General features: G+C 40.0%; 2 protein-coding genes across 7 annotated transcripts in view; one reads left to right on the top strand and one right to left on the bottom strand.

Annotated features, from left to right (window-relative positions):
- HEXB (hexosaminidase subunit beta) overlaps positions 1 to 19,604 on the top strand; it is a 35,473-nt gene extending 15,869 nt beyond the window's left edge. For both annotated transcript variants that reach the window (XM_032625888.1, XM_032625889.1), the window contains 9 exons: positions 10,955 to 11,056; positions 13,134 to 13,263; positions 14,649 to 14,829; positions 15,516 to 15,602; positions 16,875 to 16,947; positions 17,730 to 17,904; positions 18,787 to 18,877; positions 19,030 to 19,134; positions 19,437 to 19,604. In XM_032625888.1, the coding sequence (XP_032481779.1) occupies positions 10,955 to 11,056; positions 13,134 to 13,263; positions 14,649 to 14,829; positions 15,516 to 15,602; positions 16,875 to 16,947; positions 17,730 to 17,904; positions 18,787 to 18,877; positions 19,030 to 19,134; positions 19,437 to 19,497 (1,005 nt within the window). In that variant the 3' untranslated portion in view covers positions 19,498 to 19,604. The remainder of the gene's footprint in view (positions 1 to 10,954; positions 11,057 to 13,133; positions 13,264 to 14,648; positions 14,830 to 15,515; positions 15,603 to 16,874; positions 16,948 to 17,729; positions 17,905 to 18,786; positions 18,878 to 19,029; positions 19,135 to 19,436) is intronic.
- Positions 19,573 to 24,248, bottom strand: part of GFM2 (GTP dependent ribosome recycling factor mitochondrial 2) — a 46,754-nt gene continuing 42,078 nt past the window's right edge. For all 5 annotated transcript variants that reach the window (XM_032625882.1, XM_032625883.1, XM_032625886.1 and 2 more), the window contains 2 exons: positions 20,490 to 20,672; positions 19,573 to 20,051 (listed from right to left, as the gene is read on the bottom strand). In XM_032625882.1, coding sequence (XP_032481773.1) covers positions 19,923 to 20,051; positions 20,490 to 20,672 — 312 coding nt within the window. In that variant the 3' untranslated portion in view covers positions 19,573 to 19,922. The remainder of the gene's footprint in view (positions 20,052 to 20,489; positions 20,673 to 24,248) is intronic.

Here is a 24,248-nt window from a genome sequence, read left to right as displayed (position 1 = left end):
ATTACAATATTATTACATCCCCATGACTTATTTATTGTATAGCTGGAGGTTTGTTCCTCTTAATATAACCCTTCACCTATTTTCCCCCACCCCCTTACCCTCCTCCCTCCTGCCAACCACTCTCTGTATTTATGAGTCTACTTTTGTTTCATTTTGTTTTGTTTTTTAGATTTCACATATAAGTGAGATCATTGATATTTGTCTTTCTCTGTCTGATGTATTTCACTTAACATGATATCCTCTAGATTTATCCATGTTGTCACAAAGGCAAGATTTCATTTTTTTATGGCTGAATCTTCTCTGTGTGTTTTGATTGGAGAATTTAGTCCAGTTACATTTTTTTTTAAGAGCCAATCATCTTTTAAATTTTTAAAAAATATTTATTTGTTTGGTTGCACCGGGTCTTAGTTGCAGCAGGTGGGCTCCTTTAGTTGCATCTCGCAGGCTCCTTAGTTGCGGCGCGGGACTTCTTAGTTGTGGCATGAGAACTCTTATTTGTGGCATGCATGTGGAATCTAGTTCCCTGACCAGGGATTGAACCCGGGCCCCCTGCATTGGGAGCTCAGAGTCTTAACCACTGTGCCACCAGGGAAGCCCCAGTCCAATTACATTTAAAGTAATTATTGATGGATATGTACTTACTGCCATTTTGTTAATTGTTTTGGGATTGTTTTCATAGTTCTTTTTTGTTCCTTTCATCATCTTTTGCTCTCTTCCCTTGCCATGTGAGGACTGTCTTTAGTGTTATGTTCGGATTCCTTTGTGTGTGTACCTATTAATAGGTTTTTGGTTTGTAGTTAACTGTGTGTGTGTGTGTGTGTAGAGAGATACACACACACATATAGATACATATATATATGTATAGTTTTATATACATGATTAGGTTATATATACATGATTATTGTAAGTTGACGATCGTTTAAGTTCAAACATTCTAACAACCCTACGTCTTTACTCCACCTCTCACATTTAATGTTTTTGACATCATATTTTACATCTTTTGGTTTTCTGTATCCTTATGCTACTTATTGTGGATATAGATGATATTTATTACTTTTGTTTTTTAACCTTCCTACTAGCTTTTTAGATGATTGACCTACTACCTTTACTGTATGTTTGCCTTCAGCAATGATATTTTTCCTTCTGTAATTTTCATATTTCTAGTTGTGGTCTTTTCTGCTTAGAAAAGTCTTTTTAACATTTCCTGTAAAGTTGGTTTCGTGGTGCTGAACTCGTTTCGTTTTCAGTTGTCTGTAGAACTCTATCTCTCCTTCAACTTTGAATGATAGTCTTGCTGGGTAGAATATTCTTGGTTGTAAGTTTTTTACCTTTCATCACTGAATATGTCATGCCACTCTTGGCCTGCACAGCTTCTGCTGAAAAGTCAGCTGACAGTCTTATGGGAGTTTTCTGGGAAGTAACTAGTTGCTTTTCTCTGGCTGCTTTTCAGATTCTCTGTCTTTAATTTTTGCCATTTTAATTGCAGTATACCTCAGTGTGGTTGTCTTTGGGTGACCCTGTTTGAGATTCTCTGTCTTCCTGGACTGTATGTCTGGTTTTTTTTTTCCAGATTAGGGAAGTTTTCAGCTATTATTTCTTAAAATACATTCTCTGCCCCTGTCTCTCTTCTCCTTCTGGGACCCCTATAGTGTGTATGTTATTATCCTTGATGTTGTCCCAGAGGTCTCTTATACTATCCTCATTTAAAAATTTTTTCTGTTCAACTTGGCCAATTTCCACTACTCTGTCTTCTAGTTTGCTGATCTGGTCCTCTCTATCTACAAATCTATTATTGATTCCTTCTAGTGTATTTTAAATTTCATTTACTATATTCTTCAGCTTTTTGGTTCATCTTTATGTTTTCCAACTGTCTATTTTCATTCATTCTTAGGTTCAGTGAGCATCTTTATGATCATTACCTTGAACTCTTTTTTTTGGGTAGATTGCTTATCTCTACTTCGTTTAGTTCCTTTTCTGGAGTTTTGTCTTGTTCCTTTGTTTAGAACATATTCCTCTGTGTACACATTTTGCCTAATTCTCTGTTTATTTCTTTGTATTAGGTAGGTCAGCTACATTTCTCAATATTGCAGAAGTGGCCTTATTTAGGAGATGTCCTGTGGGGCCCAGCAGTGCATTCCTCTGTGGTCACCAGAGCCACCTCTAGGGGTGTCCCCTATGTGGGCTGCGTGGGCCCTTCTGTTGTGGTATGGCTGACTACTGTGTAGAGTACACTGGTAGGCAGGGCTGGCCCCTGGACCAGTTGGCTGCCAGACCCCGCCTCCTATGGTGGCTGCTGCCCTGTGGGTAGGCAGAGCTGGGTCTTGGGGCAGCTGGCTATGGGGACCAGGGTTCCTGGGACTGGTGCTGGCCTGTTGGTGGGCAAGTAAGCCCCTGGTGCTGATAGTCTAGAGCGAGGACTCCAAAATAGCACTTGACAGCACCACTATCCTCGTGGTACAACAAGCTCCCTGAAGTGGTTCCCTCCAGTGTCTTTGTTCCCAGGGGGAGTCCTAGTTGTCTCCTGCCTCTCTGAGAGGCTAGATCAGCAAGTGGGTCTGACCCAGCCTCCTTACAAATTACTGCCTCTGACTTGGGACTCAGAGCCTGTAAGATTTTAAATGTGTTTTGTTTTGTTTTTTAATTGGAGGATAATTGTTTTACAATGTTGTGTTAGCTTCTGCTGTGCAACGAAGCAAATCAGCCACATGTATACCCATATCCCCTCCCTCTTGGATCTCCCTCCTGCCCTCCCCATCCCACCCATCTAGGACATCACAGAGCACCAAGCTGAGCCCCCTATGCTATACAGCAGGTTCCCACTAGCTATCTGTTTTACACATGATAGTGTATTTATGTCAAACCTAATCTCCCAATTTGTTGCACCCTCCCTTTCCCCTCCCTATGGCCACATGTCTGTTCTCTACGTCTATGACTCTATTCCTGCCCTACAAATAGGTTCATCTGTACCATTTTTTCTAGATTCCACATATATGTGTTAATATATGATATTTGGTTTTCTCTTTCTGGTTTACTTCACTCTGTATCACAGACTCTAGGTCCATTCACGTCTCTACAAATGACCCAATTTCGTTACTTTTCATGGCTGAGTAATATTCCATTGTATATATGTATCACATCTTCTTTATCTGTTCATCTGTTGTTGGACATTTAGGTTGTTTCCATGTCCTGGCTATTGTAAATAGTGCTGCAGTGAACATTGGGGTACATGTGTCCTTTTGAATTATGGTTTTCTCAGGGTATATGCCCAGTAGTGGGATTGCTGGGTCATATGGTAGTTCTATTTTTAGTTTTTTAAGGAACCTCCGTAATGTTCTCCATAGTGGCTGTATCAATTTACATTCCCACCGGTGTGCAAAAGGGTTCCCTTTTCTCCACACCCTCTCCAGCATTTGATGATGGCCATTCTGGCTGGTGTGGGGTGATACCTCATTGTAGTTTTGATTTGCATTTCTCTAATAATTAGTGATGTTGAGCATCTTTTCATGTGTCTCTTGGCCATCTGTATGTCTTCTTTGGAGAAACGTCTATTTAGGTCTTCCGCCCATTTTTAATTTTTATTTTTTGCAGTACGCGGGCCTCTCACTGTTGTGGCCTCTCCCATTGCGGAGCACAGGCTCTGGATGTTCAGGCTCAGTGGCCATGGCTCACGGGCCTAGCCACTCTGCAGCATGTGGGATCTTCCTGGACTGGGGCACGAACCCATGTCCCCTGCATCCGCAGGCAGACTCTCAACCACTGTGCCACCAGGGGAGCCCCACCCATTTTTTAATTGGGTTGTTTTTTTGCTGTTGAGCTCCATGAGATGTTTGCATATTTTGGAGATTAATCCTTTGTCAGTTGTTTCATTTGCAAATTTTTTCTCCCATTCTGAGGGTTGTCTTTTCATCTTGTTTGTGGTTTCCTTTGCTGTGCAAAAGCTTTTAAGTTTCATTAGGTACCATTTGTTTATTTTTGTTTCTACTTTCATTACTTTAGGAGGTGGGTCAAAAAAGATCTTGCTATGATTTATGTCAAAGAGTGTTTTTCCTATGTTTTCCTCTAAGAGTTTTATAGTGTCCGGTCTTATATTTAGGTCTTTAATCCATTTTGTGTTTATTTTTGTGTATCATGTTAGGTAGAGTTCTAATTTCATTCTTTTACATGTAGCTGTCCAGTTTTCCCAGCACCACTTATTCAAGAGGCTGTCTTTTCTCTGTCATATGTTCTTGCCTCCTTTGTCATAATTAAGGTGGCCATATGTCCATGGGTTTATCTCTGGGCTTTCTAGCCTGTTCCACTGATCTATATGTCTGATTTTGTGTCAGTACCACACTGTCTTGATTACTGTAGCTTTGTAGTGTACTTTGAAATCGGGGAGCCTGATTCCTCCAGCTCCATTTTTCTTTCTCAAGATTGCTCTGGCTATTTGGTGTCTTTTGTGTTTCCATACAAATTGTAAAATTTTGTTCTAATTCTGTGAAGAATGCCATTGGTAGTTTGACAGGGCTTGAATTGAATCTGCAGATTTCTTTGGGTAGTATAGTCATTTTCACAATACTGATTCTTCCAATCCAAGAACATGGTATGTTTCTCTCTCTGTTTATGTCATCTTTGATTTCTTTCATCAGTGTTTTATCATTTTCTGAGTATAAGTCTTTTGCCTCCTTAGGTAGGTTTATTCCTAGGTATTTTGTTCTTTTTGTCATGATGGTTAATGGGATTGTTTCCTTAATTTCTTTTTCTGATTTTTTTGTTGTTAGTGTATAGGAATGCAAGAGATTTCTGTGCATTAATTTTGTATCCTACAACCTTACCAAAATCATTGATTAGTCCTAGTAGTTTACTGGTGGCATCTTTAGGATTTTCTATGTATAGTATCATGTCATCTGCAAACAGTGAGAGTTTTACTTCTTCTTTTCCAATTTGTATCCCTTTTATTTCTTTTTCTTCTCTGATTGCCGTGGCTAGGACTTCCAAAACTACATAGAATAAGAGTGGCGAGAGTGGACATCCTTGTCTTATTCCTGATCGTAGTGGAAATGCTTTCAGTTTTTCACCATTAAGAAAGGTGTTTGCTGTGGGTTTGTCATACATGGCTTTTATTATGTTGAGGTAGGTTGCCTCTATGCCCATTTTCTGGAGAGTTTTTATCATAAATGGGTGTTAAATTTTGTCAAAAGCTTTTTCTGCATTTATTGAGATGATCATATGGCTTTTATTCTTTAATTTACTAATATGGTGTATCACATGGATTGGTTTGTGTATATTGAAGAATCCTTGCATTCCTGGGATAAATCCCACTTGATCATGGTGTATACTTTTAATGTGTTGTTGGATTTTGTTTGCTAGTATTTTGTTGAGGATTTTTGCATCCATATTCATCAGTGATATTGGTCTGTAATTTTCGTTTTTGGAGTATCTTTGTCTGGTTTTGGTATCAGGGTGATGGTGGCCTCATAGAATGAATTGGGGAGTGTTCCTCCCTCTGCAGTTTTTTGAAGAGTTTGAGAAGGATAGGTGTTAGCTCTTCTGTAAATGTTTGACAGAATTCACATGTGAATCCATCTGGTCCTGGACTTTGTTGGAAGATTTTTAATTACAGTTTCAATTTCATTACTTGTGATACGTTTGTTTATGTTTTCTAATTCTTCCTGGTTTAGTCTTTGGAAAATTGTACCTTTCCAAGAATTTGTCCATTTCTTTGTGGTTGTCCATTTTATTAGCATATAGTTGTTTGTAGTAATCTCTTATAATCCTTTGTATTTCTGTGGTGTTAGTTGTGATTTCTCCTTTTTCATTTCTAGTTTTATTGATTTGCATCCTCTCCTTTTTTTTCTTGATGAGCCTGGCTAAAGGTTTATCAATTTTGTTTTTCTTCTCAAAGAACCAACTTTTAGTTTTATTTTTCTGTGCTATTGTTTTCTGTGTTGCTGTTTCACTTATTTCTGCTCTGATCTTTATGATGTCTTTCCTTCTACTGACTTTGGGTTTTCTTTTTTCTTTCTCTACTTGCTTTAGGTGTAAGTTTAGATTGTTTATTTGGGATTTTTCTTGTTTCTTGAGGTGAGATTGAATTGCTATAAAATTCCCTCTTAAGACTGCTTTTGCTGGGGGCTTCCCTGGTGGCGCGGTGGTTGAGAGTCCGCCTGCCGACGCAGGGGACACAGGTTCATGCCCCTATCCGGGAAGATCCCACATGCTGTGGAGCGGCTAGGCCCATGAGCCATGGCCGCTGAGCCTGCGCTCCTCAACAGGAGAGGCCACACAAGTGAGAGGCTTGTGTACCGCAAAAAAAACCCCAAAAAAAACCTGCTTTTGCTGTGTCCCATAGGTTTTGGGTCGTTGTGTTTTCATTGTCATTTGTTTCTATGTAATTTTTGATTTCTTCAGTGATCTCTTGGTTATTTAGTAGTGCACTGTTTAGCCTCCATGTGTTTGTGTTTTTTACAGTTTTTTTCCTGTAATTGATTTCCAATTTCATAACATTGTGGTCAGAAAAGATGCTTGATACGATTTCAGTTTTCTTAAATTTCCTGAGGCTTGATTTGTGACCCAAGATGTGATCTATCCTGGAGAATGTTCCCTGTGCACTTGAGAAGAAAGTGTATTCTGACACTTTCAGGTGGAATGTCCTATAAATATCAATTAAATCTGTCTGGTCTATTGTGTCATTTAAAGCTTGTGCTTCCTTATATATTTTGTTTGGACGATCTGTCCATTGGTGTAAGTGGGGTGTTAAAGTTCCCTACTCTTATTGTGTTACTATTTCCCCTTTTATGCTTGTTAGCATTTGCCTTATGTATTGAGGTGCTCCTATGTTGGGTGCATAAATATTTAAAATTCTTATGTCTTCTTCTTGGATTGATCCCTTGATCATTATGTAGTATCCTTCCTTATCTCTTGTAACAGTCTTTAAAGTCTGTTTTATCTGACAAGATTATTACTACTCCAGCTGTCTTTTGATTTCCATTTGCGTGGAATATCTTTTTTCCATCCCTTCAGTTTCAGTCTGTATGTGTCCCTAGGTCTGAAGTGGGTCTCTTGTAGACAGCATATATATGGGTCTTGTTTTTGTATCCATTCAGCCAGTCTGTGTCTTTTGGTTGGAGCATTTAATCCATTTATATTCAAGGTTATTATTGATATGTATGTTCCTATTACCATTTTCTTAATTGTTTTGGGTTAGTTTTCTGGGTCTTTTTTTTCTCTTGTGTTTCTTGCCTAGAGAAGTTCCTTTAGCATTTGTTGTAAAGCTCGTTTGGTGGTGCTGAATTCTCTTAGTTTTTGCTTGTTTGTAAAGCTTTTGATTTCTCCGTCAAATTTGAATGAGATCCTTGCTGGGTAGAGTAATCTTGGCTGTAGGTTTTTGTCTTTCATCACTTTCAGTATATCCTGCCACTCCCTTCTGGCCTGCAGAGTTTCTCCTGAAAAATCAGCTGATAACTTTGTGGGGATTCCTTTGTACGTTATATTTTCCTTTTCCCTTGCTGCTTTTAATATTTCTTCTTTGAATTTAATTTTTGTTTGTTTGATTACGTGTGTCTTGGTGTGTTTTTCCTAGGGTTTATCCTGTATGGGACTCTCTGTGCTTCCTGGACTTGGGTGATTATTTCCTTTCCCATGTTGGGAAAGTTTTCCACTATAATCTCTTAGAATATTTTCTCAGACCCTTTCTTTTTCTCTTCTTCTTCTGGGACCCCTGTAATTCGAATGTTGGTGTGTTCAGTGTTGTCCCAGAGTTCTCTGAGATTGTCTTCAATTCTTTTCATTCCTTTTTCTTTATTCTGCTCCTTGGCAGTTATTTCCACCATTCTGTCTTCTAGTTCACTTATTCGTTCTTTTGCCTCAGTTATTTTGTTATTGATGCCTTCTAGTGTATTTTTCATTTCAGTTATTGTGTTGTTCATCTCTGTTTGTTTAGTTCTTCTAGATCTTTGTTAAACATTTCTTGTATTTTCTTGATCCATGCCTCCATTCTGTTTCCGAGATTCTGGATCATCTTTACTGTCATTACTCTGAATTCTTTTTCAGGTCGGTTGCCTATTTCCTCTTCATTTGTTTGGTCTTGTAGGTTTTTACCTTGCTCCTTCATCTGTGACATATTTTTTTGTCATCTCATTTTTTTTTTTTTCTGGGGTGGGATTGTGTTCCTGTGTTACTGGTTGTTTAGCCTGAGGCTTCCAGCACTGGAGTTTGTAGGCTATTGGGTAGAGCTGAGTCCTGGTGCCAAGGTGAGGACCTCTGAGAGACCTCACTCCAGTGAGTTATTCTCTGGGGTCTGAGGTCCTCTGTTAGTCCAGTGGTTCAGACATGGAGCTCCCACCACAGGAGCTCAGGCACGACCCCCAGCTTGTGAACCAAGATCCTGCAAGCCATGCAGGGCGGCAAAAAAAAAAAAAAAAAAAAGCTGAAGAATAGCAGAGAGTAAAAAAGAAAATAAGATTAGAAAACTAACAGATACGTTAGAAAAAATAAACATATAAAAATATGGATGAAACAACTGGAAGGTAAAAAAGCAAAAAAAGAGGAGGGAACAAAAAGCTGGAAAAGGCCTTGACTGTGGGAGGCAGGGTTTAGGTGGTGGGCAGGGCCTATGCTTAGGACCCACTGGGCTGAAAAGGCCCTTCGGGGGTAAAGCTTAGGTTCTGTGCAGCAGGAGGGGCCCAGGGGTGCCTCTGGCCTTGAGGGCGGAGGACCAGGTCTGGGACTCCAGCAGGCTCCTTGGGCCTGAGTGGGCAGGGGAAATGCCCGCCAGGCCTCCCCTGATCCTCCGGTCCTGGGGGTTCCCCCCGCCACCATCGGCCTCCTCTTCCCCCTCCTCCCTCCCTCCCACACCCCCAGGACCTGCGAGGCCCGAGGGGGCCCTGGAGAACAGAGGACCAGGCCCAGGAGCCCAGCAGGCTTCCCAGGGCCTGAGTGGGCGGGGGAAACGCCTTCCGCATCTCCCCTGATTCTCCGATTCCAGAGGGCCCCTTCTTGCCTCTGTCCTACACCCCTAGGAACCTCGCAGCCTGGAGGGGGCCCCAGAGAGTGGAGGCCCTGGCCTGGGAGCCCAGCAGGCTTACCCAGGCCTGATTGGGCAGGGAAACACTAGGCACGCTCCCCACTGATTCTCCAAGCCCCTGAGGGTCCCTCCAGGTGTGGGAACCCCTCCCCTCTCCCACCCACCCCTCAGGGGTGCCTGTCCTGTCCAGCCTCCACTTCTCCTCCCCCCTCACTCCCCCACATGTCCTACCCGGTTGCTCGGGGGTTCATCCCATCTCCTTGGGTATCGAGGTCCCCCACCAACATCTACCAGGTGCCCTAATTGTGGGGAGATGCGAACTCCTCATCCTCCCACACTGGAGGAGGAATCTACATATGCTTTTTAAGAGCACAATCTGTTTCCTACAGCCTGCCAGCTCATCCATATGCAAGCCCTGCTGTCCTTCAAAGCCAGATGTTTTGGGGGGCTCGTTTTCCTGGTGTTGGACCCCAGGCTACAGAACCTGATGTGGGCTCAGATTCCTCACCCCTTGGGGAGAACCTCTGCAACTGTGATATCCTCCCATTTGTGGGTCACGTAGTCTGGGGTGTGGGTCTCTCCTTGTGGTTTCTTCTTTATATTGTTAGTTGTGGAAAAATCTTTTCTGCTAGTTTTCAGGTGGTCATTCTCATCAATAATTGCTCTGTTAATAGTTGTAATTTTGGTGTGTCTGTGGCAGGAGATGAGCAGGAGGGTCTTCCTGCTCTGCCATCTTGGCCACATCATAAGGAGAAGGGAGGCTGTAAGTTTTGATTCTCTGATAGGGCAAATCTCTCCCCTTATCATTTTTCATCTTCTTCATATAGGCTTTTATATTTTATATGCATATTGTTTATTCCTCCAGAGTGTATATAAAATCAATGTCAATTTCCCCCCAAATTTGAGAATTTTAATTACAACTGTACTGTGTTTGTACTGAATTTCTTTCATCTGTAAGGAAGGGTTGGCACTCAAATCTCAGAATTGTGGGAATTACAAGTCCCATTTTTCCTCTGTCGCATTCCCAAACACAGTAGTAGTGGTAGCCAAGAACTATTTTCCATTCTTGGCTAACCCCTAAATACTTACTGGGAATTTATAAGCTTGCTCCCTTCCCATAGGGCAAAGTTATTATAGCTTACTGTTAGAATAAATAAGAATTCTGTATAGGCTTTTTGAAAAGCAACATGCCACGTAAAGAGTATAAGATAAGGAATTTCTACTTCTTCACATCATTCCCTTGTTGAAAAAGTGAATTTTAAAAGGAAACAGACACATTGGAAACAATCCTGGATGCAGATAAGTAAATTGGATTGTATAATATATCTGTGGTAATTTTTTTTCCCTTCTCTCCCCACTGGGTTTGTTCTCTTTATCTGTGAATCTGCTTCCATTTTTGTTATATTCACTAGTTGTATGTTTTAGATTCCACATATAAGTGATATCATACATATCTTTCTGTCTGACTTACTTTACTTAGCATAATGCCCTCCAAGCCCATCCATCTTGTTTCAGACAGCAAAATTTTTTTTTTATTGCCGAGTAGTATTCCATTGTATATATATACACCACATCTTTGTCCATTCATCTGTTGATGGATACGTAGCTTGCTTCCACGTCTTGGCAGTTGTAAATAATGCTGCTACGAATATTGGGGTGCATGTATCTTTTCAAATTAGTGTTTTTTTCAGGTACGTATACCCAAGAGTGAGTGGGGATTGCTGGGTCATATGGTAGCTTCATTTTTAGTTTTTTGAGAAACCTCCAAACTGTTTTCCACAGTGGCTACACCAGTTTATATTCCCACTAACAGTGTACAAGGGTTCCCTTTTCTCCACACCCTCACCAACATTTGTTGTGTTCTTTTTGATGATAGCCATTCTGACAGCGTGAGCTGATAATCTCATTGTGGTTTTAAGGTATATACATTTTTAACATGTTTGCTTGCAGGATGCCATGGCTTTTAATAAGTTTAATGTTCTCCACTGGCACATAGTAGATGACCCGTCTTTCCCTTATCAGAGCATCACTTTTCCTGGATTAAGCGAAAAAGTGAGTTATTCATGTTATTGTTGTTGGTATACAAAAAAAAACTGGAGGTATAGTTTCATTAGAAGTTTGCAGCTTAAATGTTTCTTCTTATGGATAGAATTGAAGTATAAAAGTTAGATATTTGGGGGACTTCCCTGGCGGTCCAGTGGTTAAGACTCCATGCTTCCACTGCAGGGGGTGTGGGTTAGATCCCTGGTCAGTGAGGCCAAAAAAAAAAAAAAAAAAAAAGATATTTGTGGTTTTATTTAAAAACCTTAATGAGTGTAGCAGACCTGAAGCATTCATGATTAACATAAGGTTAAGTAATTATATTTACCAAGTAGTCCAACTGTATATTTGTTTCAAACAGAATTATTTTGAATTCTATAAATGACAACTTCTTTTCTCTCTGAAAAACTATATGAAAGAGGGAATCTTACAGATAACGGCTCCTTCTTGGAAAATAATGGTGGTCTTAGGAGTGTTCAGATTCACTGTATTATAGACCAGGGAAGCTGGGAGTGAGCCTCGATACCATCTAGCTGAATCCCCCTCTAGTACAAGGCCAGTCACTGACAGCCAGGAGAAGCTGTATGTCTCATCCAAAGTTGTAGTTAGGAAGAGGCAGAGCCAAGACCCTAAATTTTGTCCTCTGGCCACAATTCCAGAACTTTCTCCAAGGTTTTGATGTAGTTTAGGTTGAAATCCTAGCAGCACTCCTGTTGTTTGCTTTTAATATGGAAAACTTCAAACATATACAGAAGTAGAATTTAATGAATTCCCATTTCCTTATCAGTCAGCCTCAGTAATCAAGTAATGGCCAGTCTTGTATCACCTATACCCCCTCCATTATTTTGAAGGTAATCCCAGACATCATATCTTATTGGTAAAAAGGCCTGTTTAAAAAGTTATAGTTCGTTATCACAGCTAAGAAAATAGCAATCCAGATAGCCAGTCATTGTTTCCCCAAGTGCCTTTTTCTTTTAAAAAAAATTTTTTTTTGCATTTGGATGCAAATAAGGTCCATACATTGTGGTCAGTTAATATGTCTGTTCTCTTTTTTTTTTTTTTTTTTTTGCGGTACACGGGCCTCTCACTGCCGTGACCTCTCCCATTGCGGAGCACAGGCTCCGGACGCGCAGGCTCAGCGTCCATGGCTCACGGGCTTAGCTGCTCTGCGGCATGTGGGATCCTCCTGGACCGGGGCACGAACCCGCGTCTCCTGCATCGGCAGGCGGACTCTCAACCATTGCGCCACCAGGGAAGCCCTGTCTGTTCTCTTTTATATATAGCTGCCCATCCCTGCCCATCTCTTTTTTTTCTTATAATTTATTATTTTCATTGAGGAAACTAAGCTCAGTTTGTCCTATAGTTTCCCACAGTCTGAGTTTTGCTGGTTGCATTCCCAGTGTCAATATGTTCTTCTGTCTCCTGTATTTACTGTAAACTGGTAGTTAGATCTAGTCTTGATTCAATACAAATTTGATGTTGAGGATGGGGGTAGGGCAAGACTACTTTTTAGAAGTTGAGCATTTATTTATATTTATATATTTATACCTTGAGAAATGTGCCATGGTAACACCTTTAATGGACCTTTATGTTTAGTTACCACCAATATTGAGTTCTAATTTTTCAAGGACCTATAGTAGGACCAAAACAGGTCACTTATCAGAGCATCTCGGGGAATTTTTAAAGCTGACAGTAATTAAAGTGACTTTGAAAGACAACAGCTATGCTTTGTAATAATGTGTGAATTTTGATTCTAAAACTGACAAGGGCAGTGTATTCAGAATTTTCACTTCAAACATTTCTGTTTTATCATACTGTTACATGAGGTTGAAACAGCCTGACGGTAGACATTGCTGAAACGAGGTGCTGGTAGAGAGAGACAGTCCTATCAGTAAATCTGGAATTAACCCAAAGTGTGCTGAGAGCTCATTGATAAGATGCAGTAAACAAATAATTTAAATGAGTCATCCAACATCACATAAGACTATTTTATACTTTGTAATTGAATAATCTGCCAGCAGATACTGAAGTACAAACAGAGCTGTAAACAGTTCATACATTTTAATTTTAAGAAATATGGCTTTTACAGGGAAGCTATTCTTCGTCTCATGTTTATACTCCAAACGATGTCCGTATGGTGATTGAATATGCCCGATTACGAGGGATTCGGATCGTGCCAGAATTTGATAGCCCTGGACATACGCAGTCTTGGGGAGAAGGTAAGGAGCGTGTTTTATGAGTTGCAGAAAATGAACATTTGAGGTCCTGCATCTCATGACTTGGTGTTTGCTCATTTTGTTCTTACTTGTGATTTGCACAAAGGTTGTGCAAACTATTGGTAGTTGTAATTCTGTAACTACTATGTGTCTGTTGTGAGCAAGTCACTAGGCATTGCCTAAAGTATAAACACAAGGGATAAAGGAAAACAAGAAATGATTATAACAAGTAGAATGCATGAGTGAATTAAACATTACATGAATGAAGTAACACTTAAAGCGCTTTTGAGAGATCAAAGAATATATTCACGTTTCTGGTAGAGGGAATAACAGGAGAGGCAATTTAGGTGGAGCACAGTGCACCAGAGAGTAGTTGTACTGTCGGGTGCTTAAGAACTGGCTCTGGAGCTAGATTGCCTGGATTTGAATCCTGCTTCTGGCGTTTATAAACTGAGTGACCTTGGGCAAGTCAGAACATCTCATCCTCAGTTTTCCCATCTCTAAAATGGGAGTATTAGCAGTAGCTATCATGTAATTTTTTTTTTTTTGAAGATTACAGAATGAATGTAAAGCACATAGCACCACACCTAGCATTTATAATTGTGTAATAAGTATTATTAGAATAGACATGGAGTACAGTGGGAAATGAGTCTGAAAAAGTAGCGTAGAGGGCTTGGGTGAGGAATGTGGGATTCATCAGGACACATGGAAGCCAGTGAAAGTTACAGAGTAGAAGAGTGACATGATGGGAGCCACACTAAAGGGAATCCTATGTGAAAGTGACAGATTGGAAGGGGGAGGAGATTGAAGGTCCTAGACCAGAATGGTGATAGCAGGGATGGAAAATAATATACAGAACTGAGAGATTCTGGAAATACCCACAGAACTTGGGTAACTGACTGACTCCAGGAGGAGAGGGACAAGAGACTTAGGAGGATGGTGTCTCGTTTACCAGAATGTGAAAATCAGGAGAAGCTACAGAAGGAGCTTGGGGAAGACCATTTGGTTTTTGTTAGATTATATTTGAAGTGAAGCTAGGATATCTAATTGTGTCCAGCAGGGACTCTGAAATATGTTTTGAAGCTCGAGACAAAAGGATTGGGGCAAGGTTTAGATTTGGGAGTCATTAATATTTGAGATAATATTTGAAATGGGTAGAATCTCAGAGGCTGATGGAAAGGGAAACAAAAGAGGTGTACAGGGATAGTATTCAGGAAACAATTCTTATTTGGAAGAAATTATCATAATAAATAACTCTTAGTAAACACATTTATCTTTTTCTGTATAAAATCTCTTTTGGCTTCAACAAAATAATATAATCACGTGCAAAGCCGTGTCTTTGTGACTGAAATACTTCTTTAGAAAAGGTTCTCTATGTTTCCTTCCAGGCCAGAAAGACCTCCTGACTCCATGTTATAATGGAAAAGATCCATCTGGGGCTTTTGGACCTATAAACCCTATTTGGAATACAACTTACAGCTTCCTGTCTAAATTTTTCAAAGAAATTAGTACCGTGTTTCCGGATGAATTCATTCATTTGGGAGGAGATGAAGTAGATTTTGATTGTTGGTATGAAAATTTGTTAAAACCCACCTATTTCTAAAAACTTGTATCTGAAGTAGGTGTAGAGGTCTCCACATGAAAAGGGAAGATTTGGGGTAACATCTCTGTACGGTTTTAACGTGGCAACACAACTCGTGAGATGGTGGATTTCTGTAGAATGTCCATATGGGTGGTATGACAAAGTAAAAGCTTTTAGGAAGGAGAATTAAGATGCAGAAGGAAATGGGAATTAAAAAAAAGACTGAAGAGTGAACAAGAATAGCTTTAGTGAAAGAGGGTAATGATTAAGTGGGAGAGATTTTTCAGGTAAAAGTCCTCTTTGCAAATAGCCTCAGATGGAGGAGAGAGGTGGGAGGTTAGGGAAAACCATTTTTATAGGAAATCGGCTTCTAGAAAATTATTTGCACTGGAAAGCTAAGATAACTTATAATTAAGTTTTTAGGTTTATTTTACTCTACAAAATTTAATAGTTTTACATGTGTATAAGATGTTAGGGATATACGCTACTTTAAAAAGATTGGGCAGGGACTTCCCTGGCAGTCCAGGGGTTAAGACTCTACGCTTCCAGCGAAAGGTACGTGGGTTCAATCCCTGGTCGGGGAACTAAGATTCCATGTGCCATGTGGCCAAAAAAAAAAAAAAGATTGGGCATATTGAACTTTTAATGAAATTTTGATCACTTTTTGTTTAAGGGCATCCAATCCAGAAATCCAGGATTTCATGAGGAACAAAGGCTTTGGCAGAAATTTTAAGAAACTAGAATCTTTCTATATGCAAGTGTAAGTTACTTTAAAGCCTACTTCTGTTTTTATTTCACCAATGCCTTTTGTAAAAGCTTAAGCTGTTATTTAGTACTACTTTTTCATTTTCTCTCCACTCCTTGCCAAAGTATAGATGTTATATTCTTTGTTACACAAAATATAGATGAAAAATCATAAAGGAGGGAGCAATAGCCACTATTTTCTTTAAATCAATAACATGGTGACTCTGATCCTTTTGCAGTAACTGTTGAAACGCAGGATAACAGTCATCTGTTCTAAGAACTCAGCTCAGAGCCCTGGCTGCCCTGCGAAGTCTTCGTCACCATCCATCCCCTGGAATTCAGCCCTTTTTGTCAACGCCGGAGCATTTCTTTTACTTTATATCTGTGCTGTCTCGTGTGGTAGCCACAGTCACATGTGGCTGTTTGTATTTAAATTGGAATTGAAGAAAATTAAAAATTCAGGTCCTCAGTCACATTAGCCGCATTTCAGGTGTTCAACAGCTAGATGAGGCTAGTGGCTACCATACTGGAAAGTGCATATATAGAACATTTCCATCACTGCATCAAGTTCTAGTAGACAGTGCTGCTCTATGCTAGGGAGCAGTAAACTTGTTCTCTGAAGGGCCAGACAATAAATATGAGAGATTTCGTCGGGCACATGTGGTTGCATACTTTTTTTTGTGTGCATACTCTTAGTTTTTAAACAAAGCTTTACAAGTGTAAAAACCATTCTCAGCTCAAGAGCCATACAAAAGTAGGCTGCAGGCTATAGCTTGCCAACTCCTGCACTGAGCAAGCCCAGATTCTAGCCTTTTCCTGTTCAGCTTTTTGTGTGATACAGTCTAATTTTTTTTTATCCTGCAGAGCACCTGCGATTGTCTGAACATCAGGAAATATTTGTGAATTGATTGTCAACACTGTTGGAAGTTATTTAGGTGATGTCACAGGCTAGTTTCTAGTTTCTTTTATTCTAAGATACCCATGAAATTACAAAGACTGCTGTTTATACACTTCCCTAGGAGTTGTCCCATCTTCCTTTCTTTGAGGTATGCTTAGCTCATTCATTCTGCAATTGACTGTTGAAGCCCTCTGCTGTCAGGTTCTGAGCCCCGTGCTAGAAAGAAGGAACCACATGGGTCGCCACCCAGCTTTAGCTAGTTCTGCTGTAAAGCTGTGTTATGCTGAGAGGCACCTCTCAGTGTTGGGAGTTCTTGGGATTAAAACGTGCATTCTTTACACATATTGGTAAGCTTGTGATCTGAAATAACTATAATTTTTTCAATGGTAGGGTTTTGGATATGATTTCAGCCATAAACAAGAGCTCCATAGTCTGGCAAGAAGTTTTTGATGATGCAAGCAAGGTGAGAAGTATTAAGACTGCATTTGGTTTTGATAATATGAGAGACTTAATACTTCCTTGGATGGAAGGAACCCTAATGAAGCTTCCCTGTAATGCTGGGGAAACAAGTTTACCTTTCCATTTGAGCTGTAGCACTGAGACCAATGATAATGGTATTGATCTGATTTCTTCCATTTACTTCATTCTTCAGTGCCGCCGCCTCCTCGTCTCCCCATCTCCCCTCCTCCCCCGCCATCTCATTTTTAATCACAAATTGAAGTACTCTGAAGACCGTTCCTTTTTTCAGAAGGGCAGAACAAACATAAGTCTTTACTGCTGTTAAGAGAGTTTTAAGTAAAATTGTCAATGTACACTTTTTATTTTAAATGGCATTTCTCTCTGACATACTCAGAATTCTTTATTTTCCTTTGGGGGCAACTGAGAATTTGCAAGTCCAGATACTAGTATTATTATCTTTCCAGAAGGGTTGGTGGCATCCTCAGAGTTCCAAAGTAAGTACAATAGTGTGGTAGAAATGGGACGAAAACCTTTAATTCATTACACCTATATGGTATCATACGTAGACAAAGGTTAAATATCCAACCTTAAGGTTGATGAAACTTCTAAGTCCCTACAACAAATAGCATTTGATATTAATTCTAAGGAGAAAGGGAAAAAAGGAAATGCTGCTTTTTTCAAGGATCTTAAAAGTTATTTTCTTCGCTACAGTGCCTTGGGCTTTTACTTTCATCTACTGTAGTTGCGAGACCTAGTAATATATATTGTGATTTGTGACTTTAATAGCTCATGCCAGGCACAGTAATTCAAGTGTGGAAAGTGGAGGACTATACTCGGGAACAAAGTAAAGTTACAGAAGCTGGCTTCCCTGTGATCCTTTCTGCTCCTTGGTACTTAGACTGGATCAGTTATGGACAAGACTGGAAAAAATACTATGCCGTGGACCCTCTTAGTTTTGAGGGTAAGTGAAGCAACCATCATTACTTGATAGGTTTTTTCCCCTACCCTCCCTCCAGGGAATCCTTACCCTAGGTAGCATCTACCAACTATCCTCCATTTATGTCTGACCCTTGATTTTGTTTGTGTGTACTTAAACAGACCAACTACAATATCATTTTAAACTGTGAAAGAAACCACATTCTTCCCTAAATGAAAGAACTTCAAAGTAGATTCCCTTAGATTTTTCTCTCCATTTTCACTGATAAGACTTGTTATCACTATGCATTTAAAGATGCCTGACTGCATTAACCTTGTATCTCCTACTCTGAGCTGCCTCTACCAATGCAAGACACCTAAGCAGGGATCCTGTCCTGTTCAGTGGCTTCCAGGTTCTGAGGAGGAGGCATCCTTGGGGGTGGGCATGTCTGAGTGGTGGGGCTCCAGACTCTCAAACCCCCTTCATTAAGAACAGTTCTACTTTGTCCATTTTTGTACACCAGACTTTAATATAAAATTTCCTTTGAGGAATAGTATTTTGCTGTTTAAAAGAGTTTCAAAACTGTAGGTCTATTAGGAATTGACATAACTTTCTCTAAAAATCTCTAAAAAGCATTTTCTGAGAATCAAAAAGTCATAATTACTATAGTCTCTTTAATAAAATGGTATCTTTACTACCAGACTGCCACATTAGTTAATATATGCTAACAAATACTATGTGAACCATGGGGTCAGCCGTGGCAATAAAGTTGGCCACCTTTTTTTGTGCCACAGCCATGAACATCTCCCAAGGTCCTGCTTAACAGGAGAGAAATGTTGCCCTAAGATAACAACAGAAATCAGCATTGCCCCTCTATATAGGCCTCAAGTTGCAACTACCTAACTTGCATCAATGATTTTAATCTAGGTTCTCAGGAACAGAAAAAACTTGTCATTGGTGGAGAAGCTTGTCTATGGGGAGAGTATGTGGATGCAACTAACCTTACTCCAAGATTATGGTATGGAATTTAAGTGATAACATTTGAATTAAGGTGCCTGAGTTTTCCTTCTGTACCCAAGTAGGACACCACTAGGAACTTCCCCAAGCATGTGGTTTGCTTATTTAAGAAAATAGAAAAGTACATTGGGGCACATGTGGTTTAAATTTTAGGCCTCGGGCAAGTGCTGTTGGTGAGAGACTCTGGAGTCACAAAGACGTCAGAGGCCTAGAGGATGCCTACAGGAGACTAACAATTCACCGCTGCAGAATGCTCAGGTAAGACAGATTTATTTTTCAAAAATGTATGTCACCTAAGAGGCTGTGATTTAATTAGGAGGAATTGGGAACTATTTCCAGTACCTATAAGGAGAAGATATGCTTGGACTTTAAACTGTTTTATAGCTATATTAAATTTTTGCTATAACTTAGAACTCCATTATGAATCTCTTTTTTCAGTAATTAGTGGTATGGTTTAGTGATTCTGATTTGAGCTATTAAGTTCCTTAAAAGTTCCTTAAGATGGAGATGAGTTATATCAATCTAAAACATCTTTTGTTTGTACTTTACCTGTCATACAGACGAGGAATAGCTGCAGAACCTGTCTTTACTGGATATTGTGACCACGAGGACAGAATGTAAAAATGAGCTGAAACGAAAAATAGGGGAAAATGCCCACAATCATCTGTACCACGATCAGCTTGATTTTAAAAATCATGTTTTTGAATAAAATCTTTTTATTGATTGAACCTCCATCTTATTATACGTTATACGTAGAAGACTGACATCTTTCCTGTGAGCGCAGCTTAAAATCAGCCCACCAAAAACCTCGTGATATCTATCACTCAGTATATCCCAAAAGACTGAATCTTGACTGCCGACAGTAGTAACTTCCTAGATACAAATAACAATTCAGGTGCATTAACCTTCAACATCAAAGCACGTTTCTCATTCTATAAAATAGAATGGGCAGCACCAAGTGCCACTGTCTGTTTCAAGTTCTACCTTTCCAGTTGTTCTTACGGAAAATGAAGTAGGTAGGTACTCCTGAGTTTCTCTCCAAGGACTTAGGACAAGCCACTTCTCTGGCTGAGCAGTGTGCTTTGGTCTTGAGGATTCATGGCTTGATAATCAGACAGCTCTAAGGCAAAGGTAGCTGAGCCTGATGTTAACGTTCGAAGCACAGTTGAATAACCCTAATTAAAATAATTTTAAGTCAGTTATCTCTGCAAAGTTAAGCCTCAAGTCTCTTCCTGCAGAACCTTTGACCATTATCAGGAAAAATTTGGTAAGTATTGTGGATGACAGAAAACCAGTAGTGTGGGTATGCTTCAGAAGTATTCCTTGGTCCCAAATGGTAAAAAAGACTCTGCTGGCACTCAGGTGCCTGTCCTAGCAGCAGAGGCTGGTGGGGAGGAGAATGAAACTTGCCTCAAAGCCGGCAACAGAAGTAAGATAAGTGCTTGGGATGGAAAAATGGTCATTTAGGCTGGTGACACATTTTGGTACAGCACACCTCAACCTCTGTAGAGGAATGGAAAGGGACACCCCCCCCCCCCCGCATGCTGCCATAATCCCCTGGATTTCTCCAGCAATTTACGTAAAGTATGTACATTTAGTCACAAAGTACCTACCATAATTTCTGCTAAGGGAACAAATCCAATAACAACTTTGTTGTCCTGGCGAGTCTGGATTTCCTGAATGTTCCCTCTTCTTTGTGCTAGATCTGCTAGGACAGGACTGAGGTAATCTCTAGTCACTGTAACCTCAAGATTCATCAGGGGCTCCAAAATTTGCTTATCAGCTTTCTTCAGAGCCTAAAGAAATTAAAGAATATTAACTCCTCTTCCTTAAACTGCAGATCAAATTTCTGTTATGAAGGGAAGACTCATAAAAATTTAAATACTGTTCATAATCTTAGCCTAGAGCCTCTAGCAAAAAGACATAAGCCTGCTTTAACACTCTATAAGAAGTCCAAAATTTCAATATTTGCTTGTACATGCATGACAGTAGCATGTCTGAGACCTCTTGTACAGTGTGTTGCAAGGGAATGCTTGGCAAAATCTCATTATGTAGAGTACCTGTGAACATGTGCCCAGAGACAGAGGGAAACCAAATGGTTTTCCCCCTTCAAAGACTTATTTCTTCATATTTAAACCTCTTCTTTTGTTTTTGATACCTATAGTTATGGTCCATGCTACAAGTCAGGGCAAGCAGGAGGGAAATAAAGGAGAGAGCTAAAAACACAGTAAGTTAGTAGAAACACATTCTCCTCTATTTGAAACAGACTGAAATCTAAAATTCTGAACAGATAACAAAGGCCAAGAAGAATAAGCACATGGAAAGGAAAGAGCACGGAAACTATAAAAAGCTAAAACAGCATAGGGCAAATAAGTGGACGAAAGCAGAGGTATAAAGACTTACTGGGGTCCTAGTCAGACGCTGTCTTTAGAGCATCATTCCATCAGGCCAATTGCTAAACGGATTTTGGAGGGCGTTTGCGAGCACTGTAACCACTGATGGGTTTGATTTTAAAAGCTAACTCACTTACTTCTCCAGCCTGCCAGAGTTAAAAAACAACAATTTCCTATAAATTCTAAGCCTCTGTTTGGTTGTCAGGTGGGATGAGCAGTATACTTTGGTCTTTGTTACAACTTACTCAGTTGTAATAGACTTAGACTTAGCAGCAGAAACCAGATAAAAGAGCTAGGGCTCTGGAATGTACCCCTCACCTTTATTTGGCTATGGCTGATCGTCTCTCTCTGCTCACCTGCCACCACTCACTTAGGACCAGGCAGTATCTTCGCCTATATTGTCAAGTAATGCTCTTCTGTCCCCGGTACCTCACCACCACCTCCCTCCCCCCCATCCCTGCCTCCTACTTTCACGATCATGAAAAATGGCCAGCAGTATATTCTCTTTATCACAGAAATTTCAAAAAACATAGCACACATATAGAGTAAAAACATAATCTCAGTTCTTCACAGCAGATTAAGCCTTTAAAATCACTATCAACCGAAACAACTCAACTATAGAAAAAGTAATAGTCCTTGAATGAAAACATTACTAAAAAATAATGACAGTCAACAGCAAACAACTAAATATATCCTCTGTATTTTTGCAATTCTTACCAAAAGCTTTGTGCCACTTCACGCAATGTCTTTTAGAACAACATAATGGAGTGGGAAAAGGTTAAAAATTAAAGAGAAAAAATGCTACAACTAAGGAAAGGACTGAGTTCTATGTAACTGAACAGGAAGTACTGTGCTTGTGGGTCTGTCCTTAGTCCTCTTTTCTTTTCACAGCCCTTTCCTTGGCAACATTGCCTAGTTACAGAGCATCAAGAACAGCTTCTACATAGCTTCCTCAAAAATTCTAAACTTTATCCAAGCCACGGTCTGAGTGCTCCAGCCTTGTACTCCACTGGTCTGCTCTGGGATAGTGTCTGAATATCTTACAGCAACCCAATATGCCCCAAAGGGAACTCATCACTTTCTTTTCCAAACACTCTTGTCTGCTTTTTCCTCTTTCTGTTGATGGCATCACTACTCTTCAGTTCACCAGGACATGCATCTTTGATTTCCCTTTTTCCACAAGTAAGCTATAAGATTTCCACTCCTGTTGCTGGTATCCTGGTTCAGACCTAGTCCATTCCCTGTCCTAGACTCTTTTCCCTACTCCAGTCCCTTCTGTATTCTAATGATTTTACTGCTCTCTTCAAAAACTTTATTCACCACTGTTCTCAAAACAAATCTCAAACTTCTAGATGTAGTTTTTAAAGGTTTCTCTAAAGCCTGGCCCTGCCTTCTTTAATCTCCCCTTGTCTGGAATGCTGCCCACTGTGCCCAATCTTCCAAAACATCACAGCTCAACAATTAATGAAACCATGTACAAGCCCCTGTTGTGTTTTGAAATAAAATGCTGACTCAGGAGTTAATGACTGGGAAATGTGAAGATGCAGAAACAAAGAACAGCTGTTGGGCTAGAGAACTGGTAACAATTTAGACTATAATGCTGCCACATGGCAGAATCACCGAACTCCCAGTTCCCTGAAAGATATAAAGGCCTGACACACATTCCTAAGTTGTTTGTACAGGAAGCAGACCCCTGCCAGAGGAAAACTGCTGACCACAAGCACATAGACCCTAGACTGGTTGAAACCAGAAGGCTGATTGATGATGCTTGAAACTTCACCTTGATGCCAACCAATCCCAGAATTGTCCACGAGCTGATCACACCCTGCTCCTTGAACACTATAAAACTCCTCATAACCCCTCCAGGGTGGATCACACAGTCTTGAGGGCATTAGCCCTCTGTGGCCCCCTTTGCCTGGCAAAGCAATAAAAGCTACTCTCTTCTACTTCACCCAAAACCCTGTCTCCGTGTTTCTGTTCGGCACCGGTGAAGAGGCTGAGTTTCGGCAACATAAACTTCTTTCCAAGAACCCTGCCCCAATTCCCCACGTCTCAGCTTTCATGGATCTCAGTCCATTCTATCTAATATTCTGGCTATTTGGCTATTTATTTCCCTTCTAAATCATAAGCTCCTTTAGGTCAAGAAAAATGTATGCATCCTATTTGTGCCCCTCTCAGTGCCTGGTGCACTATAAGCACACCACCAGTGGCTCAATAAATATATGAAGTGTCATTAACTTCTCATAGAGAGAAGGAGCTTCCCCACTAGATGAAGCTTAACAAGGGCCACAGTATTTCCATTAGTAGCATTTAAAGTAATGAATTAAAACAAAAGATTAAGTGTAAGCCCCATAAAGTTAATTCTTGTTCTTTACTATGATCTTAATATAAAGGCTAACCAAGACATATTAGATTTTGAAGGACTGGCCCATATACTGGGGCTTGGGGTTAATTTAGAAACGTATCATCTTTCAGGTTACCATCATTTCAAAACTAAAACCAACCAATGTCAGGAAAAACTTAAGAATTACTGGAAGGTAAATGTTCTCAACAATTTAATCATGACCACTTTATAGGTAATATTTCTAACTATATGCTTAGGCAAACAATATTTAAAACAATTTTATTTTTGAAAGTGTAGTGTTTTTTCTTTTAATCAAAAACTTTTGTTTTCAAAAACTTTTTAAGTATGAATTTGAACTTATGTGAAGGAGCCATTAAAGTTCAGCCTTCCTAAGTCAGGGGCTTAGGGTATTTAACTTTATAATTATGGATTCAAATAAGACTATAGAAAATCAGGTCTCAACTACAGTCCAAAACATTAGAAAATGATTATAAAAGGCAAGCGTTTTAATGCAAAATCAGTCACCAACAAAACTATAGTATTCCCATACTGAGAAGAATGCATGGAATCAGCATTCAGCACACTAAGGCCCTGGGGGTTAATCCAGCTCTGGTAGATTACTGGGGCAAGGCACT

Source organism: Phocoena sinus, chromosome 3 (genome assembly GCF_008692025.1).
Source record: "Phocoena sinus isolate mPhoSin1 chromosome 3, mPhoSin1.pri, whole genome shotgun sequence".
In the NCBI taxonomy this organism is placed as follows: domain Eukaryota; kingdom Metazoa; phylum Chordata; class Mammalia; order Artiodactyla; family Phocoenidae; genus Phocoena; species Phocoena sinus.
This window is presented reverse-complemented; position numbering and strand designations above follow the sequence as displayed.